Here is a 19,529-nt window from a genome sequence, read left to right as displayed (position 1 = left end):
ATACACAATAATGAGATAAGAGGGGGAGAAAGTCTTATACTGTCTAATATTAAGACTAAATTTCCTTTGCTTCAATTTTTTTTTTTTTAATTTTTTTTTCAACGTTTATTTATTTTTGGGGGGACAGAGAGAGACAGAGCATGAACGGAGGAGGGGCAGAGAGAGAGGGAGACACAGAATCGGAAACAGGCTCCAGGCTCCGAGCCATCAGCCCAGAGCCTGACGCGGGGCTTGAACTCACAGACCGCGAGATCGTGACCTGGCTGAAGTCGGACGCTCAACCGACTGCACCACCCAGGCGCCCCTCCTTTGCTTCAATTTTTTCTCCAATAAATGACTCCATCATCTTATATGCATTTAGCTGGTGCTTACTACAGCCTTTAGAAAAGCTGAGAAAAATAGCGCATTAGCTATAGAAAAGGTACCACAGCATTAAAAAATGAGGGGATCGGAAAACAAGTAGAAAAATTCATACAAGTTTTTTTTTTTTTAAATAACTGAAGTATAATTGGCATACAATGCTAATATTAGCTTCAGGTGTGCAATGCAGCGATCTGACATATACATTACACAGTGCTCACCACGGCAAGTGGTAATGAGCAAAATAGGTGAAGGGTATTAAGAAATACAAGCTTCCAGTTATGAAATAAGTAAATTATGGGAATGAAATGTACAGCATAGAGAATATAGTCAATAATACTGTGGTAACTTCGTATCATGACAGATGGTAAGCATTGTTGTGCACCTGAAACTAATGTAACACTGAATGTCAACTAAAAAATCAATTTAAAAGTTTACACAGTAATGGGGCGCCTGGGTGGCGCAGTCGGTTAAGCGTCCGACTTCAGCCAGGTCATGATCTCGCGGTCCGTGAGTTCAAGCCCCGCGTCAGGCTCTGGGCTGATGGCTCGGAGCCTGGAGCCTGTTTCCGATTCTGTGTCTCCCTCTCTCTCTGCCCCTCCCCCGTTCATGCTCTGTCTCTCTCTGTCCCAAAAATAAATAAACGTTGAAAAAAAAAATTTTAAAAATAAAAGTTTACACAGTATTGAAGATTATTTTTTTCAAGATTTAAAAAAATTTTTTTTTAATGTTTATTTTTGAGAGAGAGAGAGACAGAGACAGCATGAGTGGGGGAGGGGCAGAGAGAGAGAGAGGGAGAACACAGAATCGGAAACAGGCTTCAGGCTCTGCGCTGTCAGCACAGAGCCCGAAGCGGGGCTCGAACCCAAGAACTGCAAGATCATGACCTGAGCTAAAGTCGGATGCTTAACGGACTGAGTCACCCAGGTGCCCCCAGCATTGAAGATTATTAAGTAGCAACCACATCAAAAACTTTACCTGCTAGTTCTACGGTGGCATAAAACTGACACACTTACATTCAGTTCTGTCCCCAAGAAAACTTGTATTTGTCTCCTTCCCTCCTTTCACTGTTTTTGGAATTTCTCTGTTCTTTTTCATCAAACACTCTTAGGAGTCTGACTTTTGCCTCAAAATAAGCCAGTGCAAAAAGACAATATACACAGCAAGGATACCATGATTATTAAGCATTTTTTAACAATGATTTTAGAAAATCTGAATGAAGACATACACGTTTTCGGTATGTTACTTAATCATGTTTCCAGCCTTTAATACTCTTTCACACAAAATATCAACTGTGTTAACTATAAAATATTATTACTATAATATTAAAGTATAGTTCTATAATTTTAACAAATGAAAACTATAGCACATTGAAACTCAGTATTTGGGATTTTCGTATTTATAGATGACTATGTATATTTCATATTCAATAATTATAGAAATAGTCTATACCTTGTTTAGGTCACAGTCAATGGAAAGAAATTACAGCGCTTCTTTTTCACTTTGTAGGACGTTTATTTCAACTTTTTATTCTAATACATAGTTACATTTGATTTTACCAAATAACATTAAGCAAAACCTAATTAACGTGCCTTGAATTATCACTGTATCACCGGAAAAAAAAATTAAACAACAGCATGGAATACTGTGTCCAGGTTTCAATATCAACACAGCGAGACAGTCTTAACCTCGGTGTGACCTTGAGTCTCAAGTTAAACAAAAGACCAGAATCTACTAGACTCACACAGAGAAGAGCCACAGAACTCAAAAGAATTTCTCCAACACCTAACAGTCCAAAAAGACAGTTCTCAGATGGATATTCTTCTGTTCCTCCTGTTTTTCAAACAGATGTAGCTCATGATAGGATAAGGATTTTTCCATGAGACATTTTTGCTCTGCCGCAACATTAGAACAATTACTGGTGCCACCTTAGTGATGCAACGCTTTCAAATCTAGGCGGCCGATGCTACCACCAAGCACGGCTGCTGAAGAAATGCCACTGCTGATACCACTGCAGAGCAATTGCGACGTACTGTTAAGTTCATGGCTTAGCCACACATCTTCAAAATAAGACTAAATGAAACTGAAACGGCTCTCTACTTCTGCTAGGCTGGCCTCTTTCCTAACATTCCTCTGAATGTATACTCCTTTTCCTGCTTCACTTGTCGTCTTTTACTCCCGCTCCCCAACATAAGATGACAAGACGTGTTCTTTGTCATTACTTCTGCCAGGGTCTCTCTCTCTGACTTAACATCTCAGGCATTTTAGGTTTGTGCTGTTCATTCTGCAATTAACCATACACAATTTGTAAATGTTACCTACTGTACATAGGCAGGTATTATGTCACCAATTAAATTCCAAGGCCCTTAGAGGCAAAGGCAGCTTTTCTTCTTATATAAGGTACACAATTACAGTGGCACTCAAGACATTCTTGCTGAATCAGCTGAGGAATAATAGAATCTCCAGGTCAAAAGGACATTTAAAAGTCACCCAGGCCAATGACTCTTCTGAAGTTTGAATCACCAGACAGAAGGTCTATGCAGCAAGTTGTTTTACAATAAAGGTGAATACACTATTTTAGAATAAAATAAGTATTTTTTTATCATATGATTATTATGTTCACTACGTGAGTATGTAGTGAAGCATGCTGGCTATCTCTAAATCTTGCCATTAGTCCAATCCAAATAATAATTATTAAAAATAAAGACTCGGGGCGCCTGGGTGGCGCAGTCGGTTAAGCGTCCGACTTCAGCCAGGTCACAATCTCGCGGTCTGTGAGTTCGAGCCCCGCGTCAGGCTCTGGGCTGATGGCTCGGAGCCTGGAGCCTGTTTCCGATTCTGTGTCTCCCTCTCTCTCTGCCCCTCCCCCATTCATGCTCTGTCTCTCTCTGTCCCAAAAATAAATAAACGTTGAAAAATAAAAAAAAAAAAAAATCTTTAAAAAAAAAAAAGACTCTACCTCCAAAGGATTTAAAAAGAAATGGAGAATAAAATCTCTAAAGCAATTATATCCAATAACTATCCAAGAAATACATTTGCTAAAAGAAGATGGGTATGATAAAAGTGTCATAGGACTTGGGTAATTATTCTTTGTTTAGAATCATCAATGTGCCAGCAGTATTCATTTGAAATTAATATTTTTTTTTTAATGTTTATTTTTGAGAGAGATACAGAGCATGAGCAGGAGAGGGGCAGAGAGAGACAGGGAGACACTGAATCCGAAGCAGGCACCAGGCTCTGAGCTGTCAGCACAGAGCCTGAAGCAGGGCTCAAACTCACAAACTGTGAGATCATGACTTGAGCTGATGTCCGACACTTAATCAACTGAGCCACTTACGTACCCCTGAAATTAATATTTTTAATTTTTTTTTTGAGAGAGAGAGAGTGAGCAAGTGGGGGAGGGGCAGAGAGAGAATCCCAAGCAGGCTCCACGCTGGGCATGAAGCCCCATGTCGGGCTTGATCCCACCATTGTGAGATCATGATCATGAGCCAATATCAAGAGTCAGACACTTAAACAACCTAGCCACCCAGGTGCCCCTGAAATTAATTTTAAAAAGTCATTCTCAGAAAATTAATATATGTGAGATCATATCACATATTATTTGCTTAAAATCTGTTGACTCTACCCGTAAACTTACAACATATTAGTCGATACTTAACTGAACTATGGATTTAAAAACAATATTCAACCATGACAGAGTAACTGTTACTGGATAAGTCCTACCACTATAAACTGTTTAATTGGGAAAATACATAATACACAATTGTTTTCAAACCTTAGACAACAGACAGCTGGGACTATCATCCCTGAGAGAAGAGAAAGAAACAGGCAGGGCCTTTCTGAGGATCACTTGTTTTGCTTGGAGGTACTTTCTGAACTGTGATGTAAGGAAGGGAATCCCAAAAGAGCACTGTGATCTTGCTACTGGAGGCGGCTAGACAGACCTGAGCAGGAGGGGAGAAAGGACGATGGCAGGTAGGAAACTGCCAGGGACTACCCAGTCTCCGCCCAGACACCGCATCATCTCGCGTAGACCAAGCTCTTTTGCTACCTTTCTGGAGTGTACTCTCCCTTTGCTAAATAAAACCTTTGTTTAATTCTCTACGGAGTCTCTCGACTGAATTCTTTCCTTCAAGAAGACAAGAACCAAGGAATTTTACAATCCACCAGCCAGTAACAATCTCACTGAATAAAAATCAGAATTTGGGGAAGCAGCAGCAGCTGGAATTTGGGAGAACCAAACAGAGAAGGAGATGTCTACAGGGGTCCACTTGAGCCCAGCTCAATTCCAAGCTGCACATAAGACAGACGCCAGAAAATTAACCAAAGAACTGCCACCAAAGCTCTTGCAAGCTCTTATAAGGTTGGATGAATTCCAACCATCCAGAAGGAAGAAACTTGGCTGAACACACAGGGAATGTGACAGGGACCCCAGAGAAGCCGTGTCTGAGGAGTAGAACTAATGGAGACCTGGAGAAATGTACTTTAGATCCACACTAACAAGGAATCTATACAAAAGTGACTCAAATTAGTGAGGTTAGCAAGGGAAAATGACATAAGACCAATATTTAAAAATTAACTCCATTTCTCTATACTAAGAATGAACTATCAGGGGCACCTGGGTGGCTCAGTCGGTTGGGCGGCCGACTTCGGCTCAGGTCATGATCTCACGGTCTGTGAGTTCGAGCCCCGCGTCGGGCTCTGTGCTGACAGCTCAGAGCCTGGAGCCTGTTTCAGATTCTGTGTCTCCCTCTCGCTGACCCTCCCCTGTTCATGCTCTGTCTCTCTCTGTCTCAAAAATAAATAAAACGTTAAATAAAAATTAAAAAAAAAAAAAAGAATGAACTATCACAAACTGAAATTTTTAAAATTCAACTTATAATAGCATTCAAAAATATGGAGTATTTAGGGATTTCATATACAAAAGAAATGAAAGATCTACATACTAAAAACTACAAAAATATGTCTGATATTTCAAAATAAAAAGGTCATAAAGGAATGTTATAAACAACTCTAGACCAATAAGTTTGAAAATTTAGGTGAAATAGACAAATTCCTAGGGAAAACATTATCTAGAATGACACAAGAAATAAAAAAATACTAAATTTTATATTTAGAAAAGAAATCCAATCCATGATTAAAACCTTCCTAACAAAGAAAACCCCAAATGTCTACCAATAAATTCTACTAAACGTTTGAAAAAGAAATGATGCCAACCTTACACAAATTCTAGAGAATAAGAGAATACCAACCCCCCCAACCTATTTTATGAAGTCAGCATAACTGATATTAAAACCAGTCAAGGGGGGCGCCTGGGTGGCGCAGTCGGTTAAGCGGCCGACTTCAGCCAGGTCACGATCTCGCGGTCTGTGAGTTCGAGCCCCACGTCGGGCTCTGGGCTGATGGCTCAGAGCCTGGAGCCTGTTTCCGATTCTGTGTCTCCCTCTCTCTCTGCCCCTGCCCCGTTCATGCTCTGTCTCTCTCTGTCCCAAAAATAAATAAACGTTGAAAAAAAAAAAAAAAAAAAACCAGTCAAGGACATTAACAGGAAGGAAAAACAGAAGGTAATCTCATTCATAGACAAAATGCAAAAATCCTAAACTAAATATTAGCAAACTAAATCCAACAATTTATGTAAAGGATAACAGATCATGATCAATTTGGGCTTACTCTAGAAATGTAAAGTTAGTTTAATATTTGAGTAAGGAGAAAAATCAACAGCTAAAGAAAAAGTATTTGATAAAATTCAATGTGTGCTCATGATATAAAAAATAAATAAATAAAACAGTTGGGGTGCCTAACTGGCTCAGTCAGCAGAGCATGTGACTCTTGATCTCAGGATTGTTGAGTTCAGGCCTCACACTGGACATAGAGCTTATTTAAAACAAACAGAAGCACCTGGGTGGCTCAGTCGGATAAGCATCCGACTTCGGCTCAGGTCATAATCTCATGATTGGTGGGTTCGATCCCCGCGTCCAGCTCTGTGCTGAGAGAGCCTAGAGCCTGCTCGGAGCCTGGAGCCTAGAGCCTGCTTTGGATTCTGTGTCTCCCTCTCTCTCTGCCCTTCCCCCTCTGGAGCTCTAGCTCTCTCTCTCAAAAATAAATAAAACCTTAAAAAAACTGTTTAAATAAAAAAATAAACAGGGGCGCCTGGGTGGCGCAGTCGGTTAAGCGTCCGACTTCAGCCAGGTCACGATCTCGCGGTCCGTGAGTTCGAGCCCCGCCTCGGGCTCTGGGCTGATGGCTCAGAGCCTGGAGCCTGTTTCCGATTCTGTGTCTCCCTCTCTCTCTCTGCCCCTCCCCTGTTCATGCTCTGTCTCTCTCTGTCCCAAAAATAAATAAACGTTGAAAAAAAAATAAAATAAACAAAAAACAGTAAGTTGGGTACAGAAAGCAACTTTCTTACTTTGAGAAGAAAGCTATAAAAAACCTATAGGGAAAATCTATAAAAAATCAGATAGACTTGCTCTTTCAGATATCAAGATCTAGTCTAAAACCATAGTAATTAAGATAGTTCAGTGTTAGCACAAGAATAGACAGACCCGTGTGACAAAATGGATTCCAAACAAACCCATTATCTATAAAGTGCGTGACGGTGACCAAAGAGGCAATGCAGTAGAGAAAAGTGCTGGGCCATACAGGAATATGCATACAAGAGGGGGGAAAAAGGTGGATTATAGATGTAATGTGAAAGGCAAAACAACAAAGCTTCTGGAATACAGGAAAATATCTTCATGCTTTTGGGGGAGGAATTTTTGTTTTTTTTAAAGTGGGTACCAAAAGGACTGGACTAATCACAAAGGGAAAGACTTAATAAAGTAAACTAAACTTAAGCTAAAAACTTCTGTTTTCCATGACACAATCAAGAAGAGGTAGAAAATATGCCACAGGGTAGGAAAAAAACACATAACAAAAGAAGAACACATACCCAGAGTATACAAAGATCTCATACAAATTACAATTTTTAAAAAGGCAACTCAATACAAAAGAAAAAAAAAAACCCAAAAAGCAAATGGGCAAGAGACCTGAACAATACACAAAAGAATATGGCTAAGAAGCCAAAACACATGATAAAGTGCTGAATCCCATTAGTAATCAAATTAATACCACAATGAAATAAAACTACACACTCATCAGAATGGCCAACGTTAAAAACACTGTTAATGCCATGTGTTGCCCAGGATGTAGAGCAAGTGAAACTCCATTTATTGGTGGTAAAAATCCAAACTTACACAATTACTTTGAAAATTGTTGATAATTTCCAGTACAGGAGGATTGCCCTATGACCCGGCAATTCCACTTGGGTGTATTCCCAAGAGAAATGAGTAGTACGAGTCCACCAACAAACAGGTACAAAATACACACAGCAGCTTTATTCATAAAGTCCAAATGTCAACAGAAAAATGTTATATATGGACTGCGGCTTGAAAGGAGTTTCTAGGAATCTTCTATTTCTTGACTGGTAGCTGCATTGAGGTTTGCTTCGTGATAGTTCACTGAGCTGTAAATTTAAGTTTCGCTCGCTTTTCTTTATTTGTGTAATATTTTGTAATAAAAAGGTTTAAATACAAACAAAAGGCACCACAAGATGACTGATACCTATCTACACAGCAGCCATACTAGAGCATGTGCCCTAGTTGTTTAAATTGCAATCTGAGATCCAATTCAAGTCCTCAGCTTCCTCCAGGAAGTGTGGGCAGCAAACCACAGTCCGAGAGGAGCCACTCCCATGAGATACATTAGCTACACCCACTGGAAAAGACCTTGTAACATCCTATCTTGCTTGGGACCTAGGGGTTGCGGTGTTTAGAACAGAGGATTAGCATGAGATACCACTTTCCTTTCACCTTTCTTGCCTCCCAATAAAAAAGCCACAAGAGAGAGAAGCCTATTCTTCTCACAGGAGCAGTCAGGCCTTCCCAGAAGCTTGGCTCACATCTAAGATAGCCTGGGAAGCCATGGTCCTCACGCCCTGAGCTCACTGAAGAGCAGATCAACACAATGAAGCCAAGTGTCCTCAGGCCAGCAATTGCGCCCAAGACTCAATACCTGGATGGGGATAAGAAAAGAGCAGCACAAGGCAGGAGGATGCTCTGCCTTTTGTGCGACTCGGCTGCCATCTCGCCGTCCTCTATTGCCTGCCTTATTTATCCGTACACTGTGCTTTATTCTATATGCCACACGTTGTCCTAGACACCAAGAATATAGTGAGGACCAAAAGAGATAGGTCTCAGCCCCACAGTTTCGGGATTAACACGCAAATGTGTATTTACAAACAGTCAAAAGCTATTTAGGGATAAAGGAAGGTGCGTGAAAGAACAGAAGGGCCCTATTATTAATATGGTTTGAGCTTTGAGTCTACTGAGCCACACTTGTTTTCTTACTCTTCTGAGCGAACTTTCAGGTATCTGAAACAACAGCTAAAAATAGCATTTGTCTAGATAGAACAAAAATGACTTAAGAGCATTCATTTGCCATTTACTGCATACTGCCTTAGTTACCTGACCTATATGTCAGCTGTTCTCAAAAGTCAATTAAAAACTGCATTTTTATTGTTACAGTGATGTGGGAGGGTGGCAACATCAGCAGCATTTAATATTCGAGGACCAGGGATGCTGGATGTCTCACAACATGCAGGACAGGTAGCACGATGAATTGTTCTGTGTACTACATCACTTCTGGACGTCTGCCAGATAGTCATGTGGGTGAAAACCTGTTTAGAATCGCCTGAGGCTAGAATCTAAGACCATTTTCCATTTAAACACAAAAGTTCTCCATGGGACACAAGTTCCTAAAGGACACAGGCTAGGTCTCATTTACCTTCCCCTTGGTACCTGTTTAAGTTTAAGTAGATGACAAACATTTGCTAATTTATTTAAATCACAAAGAAAACTCATGTCAATAAGCAAACTCGATGAGCTGTCATTTTTTCTGGGACTACAAATACTATTCAATATACTACAGGGAGGTCTCCCTTTCAGGGCCTGAAGAAAGTTACTTAGTTTTTCCATGACTTAGTTCAACATATAATCAGATGATTTTAACAAACTAAGTTTTCTTTAAGTAAGGTTACAAACTGCACAATACAATGAAGAGTTTTTTTTAACTCCAAAATGCTTAAGGGCAGGAAGAAAGGGTATGTTTAAGTACAGCTAACTCTTGAACAACACAGGGGTTAGGGTTATGGAACCTGCATGAAGTAAAAAACCTATGTATAACTTGACTCCCCCAAAACTTAGCTACTAATAGCCTGTTGACTGAAAGCCTTGCCAATAATATAAACAAATGATTAACATATATTTTGTATATTATATATAGCTTATAGTAAGCTAGAATGTTTCTAAGGAAATCATAATGAAAACATGTACAGTACTGTATTGTATTTATTTTAAAAAATCATTTATAGGGGCGCCTGGGTGCCTCAGCTGTTTGAGCATCCAACTCTTGATTTCAGCTCAGGTCATGATCCCAAAGGATTGTGGGAATGAGCCCCACATCAGACTCTGTGCTGAGTGTGGAGCTTGCTTAAGACTCTCTCCCTCTATCCCGCTCTTACACTTTCTCTCTCTCTCTCTCAAATACATAAATATATATCTAGGTATGAGTGGACCCACACAAGACAAACCTGTGCTGTTCAAGGGTCAACTGTATTTTCATCACCTTGGTCCTATTCTAGTATCCCCTACTCAATGAACTGCTCCATCACATGACCAGCTTTAAAACCTAGAAACCTTGGGGCGCCTGGGTGGCGCAGTCGGTTAAGCGTCCGACTTCAGCCAGGTCACGATCTCGCAGTCCGTGAGTTCGAGCCCCGCGTCGGGCTCTGGGCTGATGGCTCAGAGCCTGGAGCCTGTTTCCGATTCTGTGTCTCCCTCTCTCTCTGCCCCTCGCCCGTTCATGCTCTGTCTCTCTCTGTCCCAAAAATAAATAAACGTTGGAAAAAAAAAAAAAAATTTTAAAAAAACCTAGAAACCTAGGTCATGGTTGACAACGTCCTCCCCTTCACTACCCCATCCCATCAAGAAGTCTTATCAATTTTACCTTCTCACCATTTTTATGATTATATAGGTACTTTATATACTCTGGAAATCTCTGATATCATCCTATTGCCCTGTGCTTTTTTAAAAGCTTTCTGGTTGAAAATTATGGTTGGGTTTCCATTAAGTGAGGGTCTGCTATTTCCTAATAATTTCAAGGAGAATTCAACATCTGTTTCTTTAAAAAATCAACATAAATCAGTGATTTGTCTTTTGATTATGTTGCTTGATTTATCAAGTAGGATCCTAAGTTATATATAAATCTTATCAGGACAAGTGAAGCTACTATGACCAAGGAGAAGGTTGGCCTAAGTACTGGGGCAATACATAATATATAGTAAGTGCATTCGACACAAAACACAGGACAGCCAGATGGCTAAATTAAGAAGGGGTAACATTAAACACAAGCAGAAAACAAAACAAAAAAAAAACAAACAAACAAACCCAACACAGCAGAAAGCCTACAAATAATTCACGACTGATGACATTATAATGTAGGTGAACGGACTGTACAAAACGTCAAGGGCTGCATTACGAATAGCGCTGCACTCTGAGAGTTGCTAGGAAACCATCTCATTTATCTATCCTTACTTAAAGGAGGAAAAGAAGGAATGGTAGAAAAATTAAGGTGGGCCCCAGTGAGTTGTGTTTTACTTCCAGAGAAATAGCTTTCCCTCTGTCATATTGTCTTATATGCTGCAAAAGCACAGGAACATAATTAGTTGTAAAGCACTAAACTTGGTGCATTTCAAAAGCTAAGAAATAACTGCAAAATAAATAAATAAGCCATGGGAAGGCACAGGTAAAATCTAACAAGATAGTCTCTCCGCTTTTTCGTTTACTAGGGAAAATGTCCTAATTCCTAGCTATAAATTGTTTTTTGGCAAGAGAATTATTTGGAAGAATTCTGAACACTAAAGGAAACTGATTATAGGAAAAGAGGCAATTATGACAAATGATAAATCTTTAGAAACAAACCCATACCAAATAAGCAACAATGTGATCAAAACTGTCAATTTTATTAACCCAAAGAAATGTACTAAAAGCTATCATAATCACTGGTAATATCAGGTAAGAGATTTATTTTTAAAATTTTTTTTTTTTTTCAACGTTTATTTATTTTTGGGACAGAGAGAGACAGAGCATGAACGGGGGAGGGGCAGAGAGAGAGGGAGACACAGAATCGGAAACAGACTCCAGGCTCTGAGCCATCAGCCCAGAGCCTGACGCGGGGCTCGAACTCACGGACCGCGAGATCGTGACCTGGCTGAAGTCGGACGCTTAACCGACTGCGCCACCCAGGCGCCCCAAGAGATTTATTTTTAAAACTCTGAATTCACAGGGGCACCTGGGTGGCTCAGTCGGTTAAGTGTCTGACTTCGGCTCAGGTCATGATCTCATGCTTTGTGAGTTCAAGCCCCACATCAGGCTCTGTGCTGACAGCTCAGAGCCTGGAGCCTGCTTTGGATTCTGTGTCTCTCTCTCTCTGCCCCTCCCCTGCTCACACACTGTATCTCTCTCTCTTAAAAATAAACATTAAAAAAAAAAAATTCTGGATTCACAGAAACTCTGTCTAAACGTGAACGAACAAAGAGGACTACGTTAGACGAACATCATACCGTAAGGCTTTTCTTCTGTTACTTTGCCGGTGGAATCTAGCGTGTCAGTAGCTTTCCCCAGCTCCCCAATGGCGGTGTACCTCTAGAGGAAAAGAAGCAAGGGAGAAAAATAGGTCATCAGGTAAAGAAAAACTTACGCCTGTCTTGAAGCTTTATACAGAATTTTACTAACCCTACCAACTTGAGACAAAATAAAGGCAAAAATAAGCGACTGCAGCTGTTTCGTTAATTTGTGACATGTGGGAAGCACTTATGTAAACTGAGGAGTGCTCACGAACTTCCCACACCAGTCCACACGACACAGAAGAGCCGGATTTTACTGACCATTATGGCTCATAAACATACGCTTGTTACAAACCAATTTCTAGGACCAGTTCTGGGAACTGGGAAGTTTTGATTCTGGAAGAAAAATTTCAGATATACCTATGAGTAGAGAGAACGGTACAATGGCGTGGCCAATGGTATGTGGCCATCAGAAGACTCAACAATTTTACCACACGTACAATTAAAATTAATTTTAAAATATATCCATTTACTACTTCTTACAGGAAATACTAAGACTAATCTTAGTAGCTTCGTTAGATGTTTAAACAAAAGCTAAATATGCAGAAAGTGAGCCAAACTACTAAAGCAGAACTGGTGTCCTTAATATTACACGCGTTTTCTTAATAAAGAGAAATAGCTACTTCTCAAGCTCTCTGAAAGGAAAAAAGTCACATCTAAGAACTGATCATTCAGTTAACTGAGGACTATTTTCCTTCTCACCTCAGGGCACATTTGTATTACATACTGTTTATACTACTTTCTTTTGGTCAAATTCAAATTTTATTTGGAACAGCTCATGAAGCAGTGAGAAAAATGCCAGGAATATAATTCCCACTGAAAAGATTCTGTAGTTATGTGGACAACTGTTTAAAGACGAAGCTTAAAGTACTTTGTAGAAATATAAGCTTATTAATGACAAGTTTATTATGTTAGCAAAGGAACCAGAGACAAAAATGAGAAAAATATTAGAACTTCAAATTCCCATGAACAAGCATTTTATACCAGTCCAAGCTGCCCGTGGATGAAATCGCCTTCTATTACATAGCTCAAAATAATTTTTTCAAATAATTTAATATAGGGGGAATGTTCTAATGCATTTGAATTAACTTTTTAAAAATTTCAGAGAAAGACAAATACCCTGTGATTTCACTCATATGTGAAAACAAAACAAACACAGGGGGAAAAAAAGAGACAAACTAAAAAACAGACTCTTAAATATAGAGAACAAACTGGTGGTTACCAGAGGGAAGGTGGGGGCGGGTATGAGAGAAACAGATAAAGGGCATCAAGAGTACATTTATCATGATGAGCAGAGAGATGTACAGAATTGTTGAATCACTGTGTTGTATACCTGAAACTAATATAACACTGGATGCTAACCACACTAGAATTAAAATAAAATTTTAAAAGTTCCAAAAAAATGTTTCATTAGTATCGACAAAAATTAGTTTCTTGTAACTAAACAAACAGTCTCATCACCCGAGATGCTCCACTCCTGCTTCCATATTTTGCAACAGTCAACCTGGATTAAGCAAACCATGGGGAGAAGTATATACAGCAGGGTGAATGGGAAGAGTGTGGACTCAAAGGGTTGAATCCTGATGCCATCACAAAAAGTAGATTAAGTGAGCCTTTCATGCTGGAGCCTTGTTTTCCTGATCTTAGAATGGAGATGATAATAGTACCTCAGGAGGGCAGAGTTTAGAACAGTACCTGGCCACAGTAAGCAACAGAAAACAATACTATTGTCATCATTATTATTTAAAAAAGAAAAAGAGCGAGAGATACAAAATGATTCACAGTAACAGTGGTTTGAGTGACTCATCTGGTTATAGTGAGTTCCCATGAGAAACAGGAAAGCAAGAAAGTGCTCTGATTTTTGCCTTAATCATCTGGTTGCATAAGAAAAACAGTGCAATCTATATACATCACGAGAAATCATCACTGTTTTCTGGTTTTCCTTGAACCTTGAAACTTTTTGCATTATTCTATGTAACAAGTTTTAACCAGGCACCTTTTAATTCTGGAACATGCTTTCCAAGTATGCAATGCTCATTCTAGTCTCTGAGCTCCAGGGGTTCTTGGCACATGCAATTTCGCTAGCCTTGAGCTTCCTCTCTTCTCCAGCAATCAAACCCTAAACCCTGTTATCTTTCAAAGCCGCTCTATTAATTTATCTCAACTTCCAATCGCTCACCTGGCAGCAGAGCTAAGAGTAGGTGTTCAATACATGAGAAGAATGGAGGCCTATATCAAGCCCACATCGTGTATTCATTCATTCACTAGTGTATTCATTCAGTCAATCATGTTTAAGGATTGTGAATGTACCAAATATTCTCCTAAGTGCCTGTGAGAGATGCAAAGATATATATTGATCCTTATCTTCCCCAATTACAAACTGTTAGCTTGGATTTTGCAATGCTGTTCTATTGTGTTTCTCACTAGATGGAAACATGGTAGCAGCTTAATAAAAAAGTTGTTGATAGAATTATATACATGCTGGAGAAGTTCTTATCTGTGCAATTCACATTTCACCAGTTTTGCACATCCACATGGTACCTGCCAAGTTTCAAACCCTTTCAGGTTCTGCAGTTACACTGAATCTGGCTACATGTTGGATTCTTCTAAAGGGAAATATTACTTAAACCAGTAATTCTCAAACACTGTGGTTTTAGAACCCTTATAAACACTTGGAAGTTACTGAGAAACCCTGGTGCAAGTGTTTTTTTTTTTCATATGAGTTCTATCTGTTGATACTGACTGTATTAGAAATTAAAGCTCAACAATGTTTAAAACACTAAAATACATGCACACATTCCATTAACTATCAGACCCATGCTACCATCAGGTAACCTCTGAAAAACCACAATATACCTGTGTGATGGCAAAGCTCTGAGAACGGTTTTGACCTCAACAGACCACCCCCCTCAGAAGTCCCCGGAACACAGTTGGTGAACTGCTCATCTAAATCATAGGTGTTTTCTAGTTTTCCCTTGTCTTGGCGTCTAGTGATAATTATCTTTTAATTCTAGTCAATGGTCCACAAGCTACTTAGTAAAATCCACCCGGACAGTTAAGCCTCCTAGTGAAACAAAACCTTACCACCAAGAAGATATGGGTTAAAAGAAAAAAAAAAACCAAAAAAACAAAAAAACCAAAAAAACATGGCAAGGTAGATCTATAATGCTACCATTTTATCCTGTGGGATCTAAAGTATTTCTATTCACTGGCCTAAATTCGACACAGACACAGGATGCATACCTGGGAATTCTCAAATCTATTAATGGATACATTACAACATAATTTGACTACACGAAAATGGAGGTCCTGTGGAATTTTTAAAGAGGTTTCCACTGAACTGTGTGCTCTTTGAGATTCATGGTTTCTCACTGATACTAGCACTACTCCCCTCTCTCCTTCACCCCTCTTCAAGCTCCCTGAACCCCCCAGCAAGACACTAGCTAGACAGCTTAAGAGCTAACCGGCTTCCATACTCTTCAGAAGAAAGGAAACTGTTTTTGTATTTCAGAGAGATAATCATTTCCATCTCAACTAGGCAACTGCTTTTTTTGAGGCTTATTTTGAAAGCTTGTGATTCGAAGTTTCATGAACAAACAAAGGAATATTATTTACGATGAGGAAGAACATTTTTTTTTTTTTAAATCTACCAAACCAACAACATGTGACTTTGAATGTCTTCATTAAAAAGGAGTAGCTCGGGGCGCCTGGGTGGCTCAGTCGGTTGAGCGTCCGACTTCGGCTCAGGTCGCGATCTCGCGGTCCGTGAGTTCGAGCCCCGCGTCAGGCTCTGGGCTGATGGCTCAGAGCCTGGAGCCTGCTTCCGATTCTGTGTCTCCTTCTCTCTCTGCCCCTCCCCCATTCATGCTCTGTCTCTCTCTGTCTCAAAAATAAATAAAAATGTTAAAAAAAAATTAAAAAAAAAAAAAAAAAAAGAGTAGCTCTTCATAGATCCTAAGTGGAAGCCTTTCAAATTTTCAATATAGTACTTATGGAATATATGAATATTAATAGACTGTAAAGACAAGGTACAAATTGGACCATGCTCTGGAGAAAGTGAGGGAAATGCACAAGTCCTGGAAAGTTGGCTTATGTTCCATAGGAGCAATAGTGACATCACAGTTCAGAGTTAACATTGATTGGTTAACCTAAAAATGCCACTGTATACTTGGGGAAAGTTACTATCCTTTGAACACATCCAGGGTGGAAAAGTTTGGATACCCCAATAATAATACTTGTTTAATTGTTGGAGGGATACAAAGCTGCTTTCTGAGGAAACACTGGCTTTGCCTACAGGTACCACTTCAGTTTATCTCCACAGTGATAGGAAAACAGTCTTACCTCTGGATAATGCCAGTTAGTCTTTAAATGGCACCAGTGATTTCAAAATAGGACAGCAACCCTTCCACCTGCTCATGTGGTTTCTAAAGCACATATATAAGTAACTGACTTTAATTAGCAATACAGGATGCTAATAAAGGTAATACTGCAAAACCTCATCAAAGTCCATTACTTCAAAGTACATCTGCTACCCAGCTTCTGCTCAATGATTGGCTCAAAGAAAGTATAATTTAGGGAAGCTAGCAGAGGAACATGCACGCGGCCTTCTAGGCACTTAGATCAAGTGAGGCCAAAAGGACACGAGTCTAACCTCTCTCAGAATCATTTTACCTAAGTTACATTTTATATAGATCCACTTCTACATCTGTTGTAAAACTATATTTGAGAACCACGGTCTATCATGCGATATCCCTCACAGTAAGAAATTTCTTTCTCACTTTAATGCCCAGAGCTGGAAGCTGATGCTGCTTCTTTCTGATGAGTGCCACGTTTTGCCTAGGCTACCAGAAATCAAAGATAAGGAAAAGGAATGAAATTAACTGTACTCAAGGTCTCCAACAGAACTTGCTCAGATAAAATAAATGTCAGTGTCTATGGGACATATAGTTAGAAATCCAACAGGCCTGGAACTCAGGAGAGAGATTTGGGGATTCGTGAAATACTTGGGAATAGTAATATTAATGACCCTTGAATAACAAGGGTTTGAACTGCATGGGTCCACTTACATGCAATTTTTCACAATACAGTTCTATAATGTATTTTCTCTCCCTTATGGTTTTCTCAATACCATGTTTTCTCTAGCTTACTCTGTATATGTATTTTATACTGTATTATTAAAGTATGTATTAATCAACTGTTTATGACATCACTAATGCTTATTAGTAAGTTAAAATTTTAGGGAGTCAAAGTTATATGGTGATTTCTGACTGTGTACGGGATCAGTGCCCCTAACCCCCACATTTTTCAAGGGCCAACTATAATAGGATTTATCGATCAACTTCTGTATGCAATGCATTATTTGGAAAACCTACAGGCTCTGTATACACACTAGACATGTAATCCAAAAGAGCATGCAGTGAAAACAAAAAAGGACTCAAGAGAAACATGATCATTGGCAAAGCAAAGGGCACCATAAGATAGGAGAGGAAGCAATGAAGCACACAGAGAGGGACCCTTAAATCTTACACTGATCTGAACTGGAAGGAATGCAAGAAAGAAACTGGGTGGTCTGAATGGTCTCTGGTCTTCAAAGAATGGGAGCAAAATAATCTGATGGCATAGAGATTTTATTTAAAAGGTCAGCACTCCACCCATTAAATGAGAGTAGCTGTATGAAGTGGCACTGTTGAAATGGATTCGAAGGACGTGCCTCGGTTCAGCAGGGAAGAGTGTTAGGCCACGTTCACTTAACAGTATCTCTGATCATGACTGGATGGCGAGGGAAGGATGTACTGTGATACGGCTGTCATGTGAACATCGAGTATCTGCCATCCAAGAACCAAGTAATTCTACTCTTGAGGTAACTCCACCCTACCCCTACCAGAAGTCTAATTTTTCTAGTAGCGTTGTGATGTGAATAAAATTCATCGTAAAAGTAGGAAGTGGAGAAAGAGGAAGCATTGGGTCAAACTGTAGGTCCGTGCCTAGCTAGGTACAATCTGCAGGCACCAATTATTTTTAATGAAGTAGAAGGACAAATATCAAGAGGACATCATACATAGAGTTACGGCTGTTGGATGAAACTTTTGTTTTTTATACATGTATGTGTATAGAGGGCCACAATGTAGAATGAATTTCTTACTATGGGTCTTGGAAAAAAAATGTTTAAAAGCCATCTCTGGAATTGCTTCCAGTGATACAGACAAAATCTATTTTTAAAAAATTTATTCATGGAGCACCTGGGTGGCTCAGCCGGTTGGGCTTCCGACTTCGGCTCAGGTCATGATCTCACAGCTTGTGAGTTCAAGCCCCGCATCAGGCTCTGTGCTGACAGCTCAGAGTCTGGAGCCTGCTTTGGATTCTATGTCTCCCTCTCTCTCCGCTCCTCCCCCGCTTGTGCGCGCTCTCTCTCTCTCTCTCTCTTTCTCTCTCGAAAATAAACATTAAAAAAAGTTTTAATTTATTAACAATTTTAACTACTTTTGATAAAAAATGTAATATTGCACATAATTAAATTTAAATGACTTATCTTTTAACAGATACATAACCTAAAATTAAAAGTATAAAAAAACAAATAGCTAATAAGATAATAATGCCTACTTTTGAAATGTGAGGCACATAAGAGCTAGGTTTCTGTAATAAGATGCACCTGGGATTTTCTATTTGGGATACAGTCATCTGAGGATCAGCGATTTCACTGTATGACATTCTGCTTTCTAAGCTGAATACCAAAATGCTTTGTGATAAATAAAGCTTAAACCAGAGCCAATGATGTATTTATATTTCCGGTCATATTTCTAGAAATATGCCTGGAATTTATATGTAAAATCTTTCAATACTGTGTTGTATTTGTAGTTTCCAGAGGAGGGGAGAGGTGAATAATGAATATTCGAAAAAGAACAAATCCTTAATGCAAACATATCTTTTTTGTTATTATTATTATTGTTATTATTATTATTATAAAAGTGACTTCTTCATTGTAAAGATTTGGGAAAATACTAAATAAAGTGAAAAAAGAAGGGGCGCCTGGGTGGTTCAGTCGGTTGAGCGTCCGACTTCGGCTCAGGTCATGATCTCGCGGTCTGTGAGTTCGAGACCCGCATCGGGCTCTGTGCTGACCGCTCAAAGCCTGGAGCCTGTTTCGGATTCTGTGTCTCCCTCTCTCTCTGACCCTCCCCCGTTCATGCTCTGTCTCTCTCTGTCTCAAAAATAAATAAACGTAAATAAATAAATAAATAAAGTGAGAAAAGAAAAGAAAAATCATCCATAATCCTGTATCAAAGTAACCACTTAGATATTGAAGAAACAAATATTAAGCAAACGGCAAAACCCTGTATCAGAAACAAATTCTAGACTTCATGTGGAGGTATTTAAGCACAAAGGTGCTTAGCAAAACAGTCAAACTCTGCCATTGCAACACAATTTTGGTATTCTGTGATTTTTCAAC

General features: G+C 39.4%; 1 protein-coding gene across 2 annotated transcripts in view; it reads right to left on the bottom strand.

Annotated features, from left to right (window-relative positions):
• Window positions 1–19,529, bottom strand: part of TRUB1 (TruB pseudouridine synthase family member 1) — a 40,145-nt gene that overhangs the window by 7,649 nt on the left and 12,967 nt on the right. For both annotated transcript variants that reach the window (XM_086680956.1, XM_025918365.2), the window contains exon 4: window positions 12,020–12,101. In XM_086680956.1, the coding sequence (XP_086537082.1) occupies window positions 12,020–12,101 (82 nt within the window). The remainder of the gene's footprint in view (window positions 1–12,019; window positions 12,102–19,529) is intronic.

This window comes from Puma concolor, chromosome D2, assembly GCF_028749965.1.
Source record: "Puma concolor isolate L17-30 chromosome D2, mPumCon1.1.hap2, whole genome shotgun sequence".
NCBI lineage: Eukaryota > Metazoa > Chordata > Mammalia > Carnivora > Felidae > Puma > Puma concolor.
The sequence above is the reverse complement of the archived record's forward strand: the minus strand, read 5'-3'. Positions and strand labels throughout refer to the sequence as shown.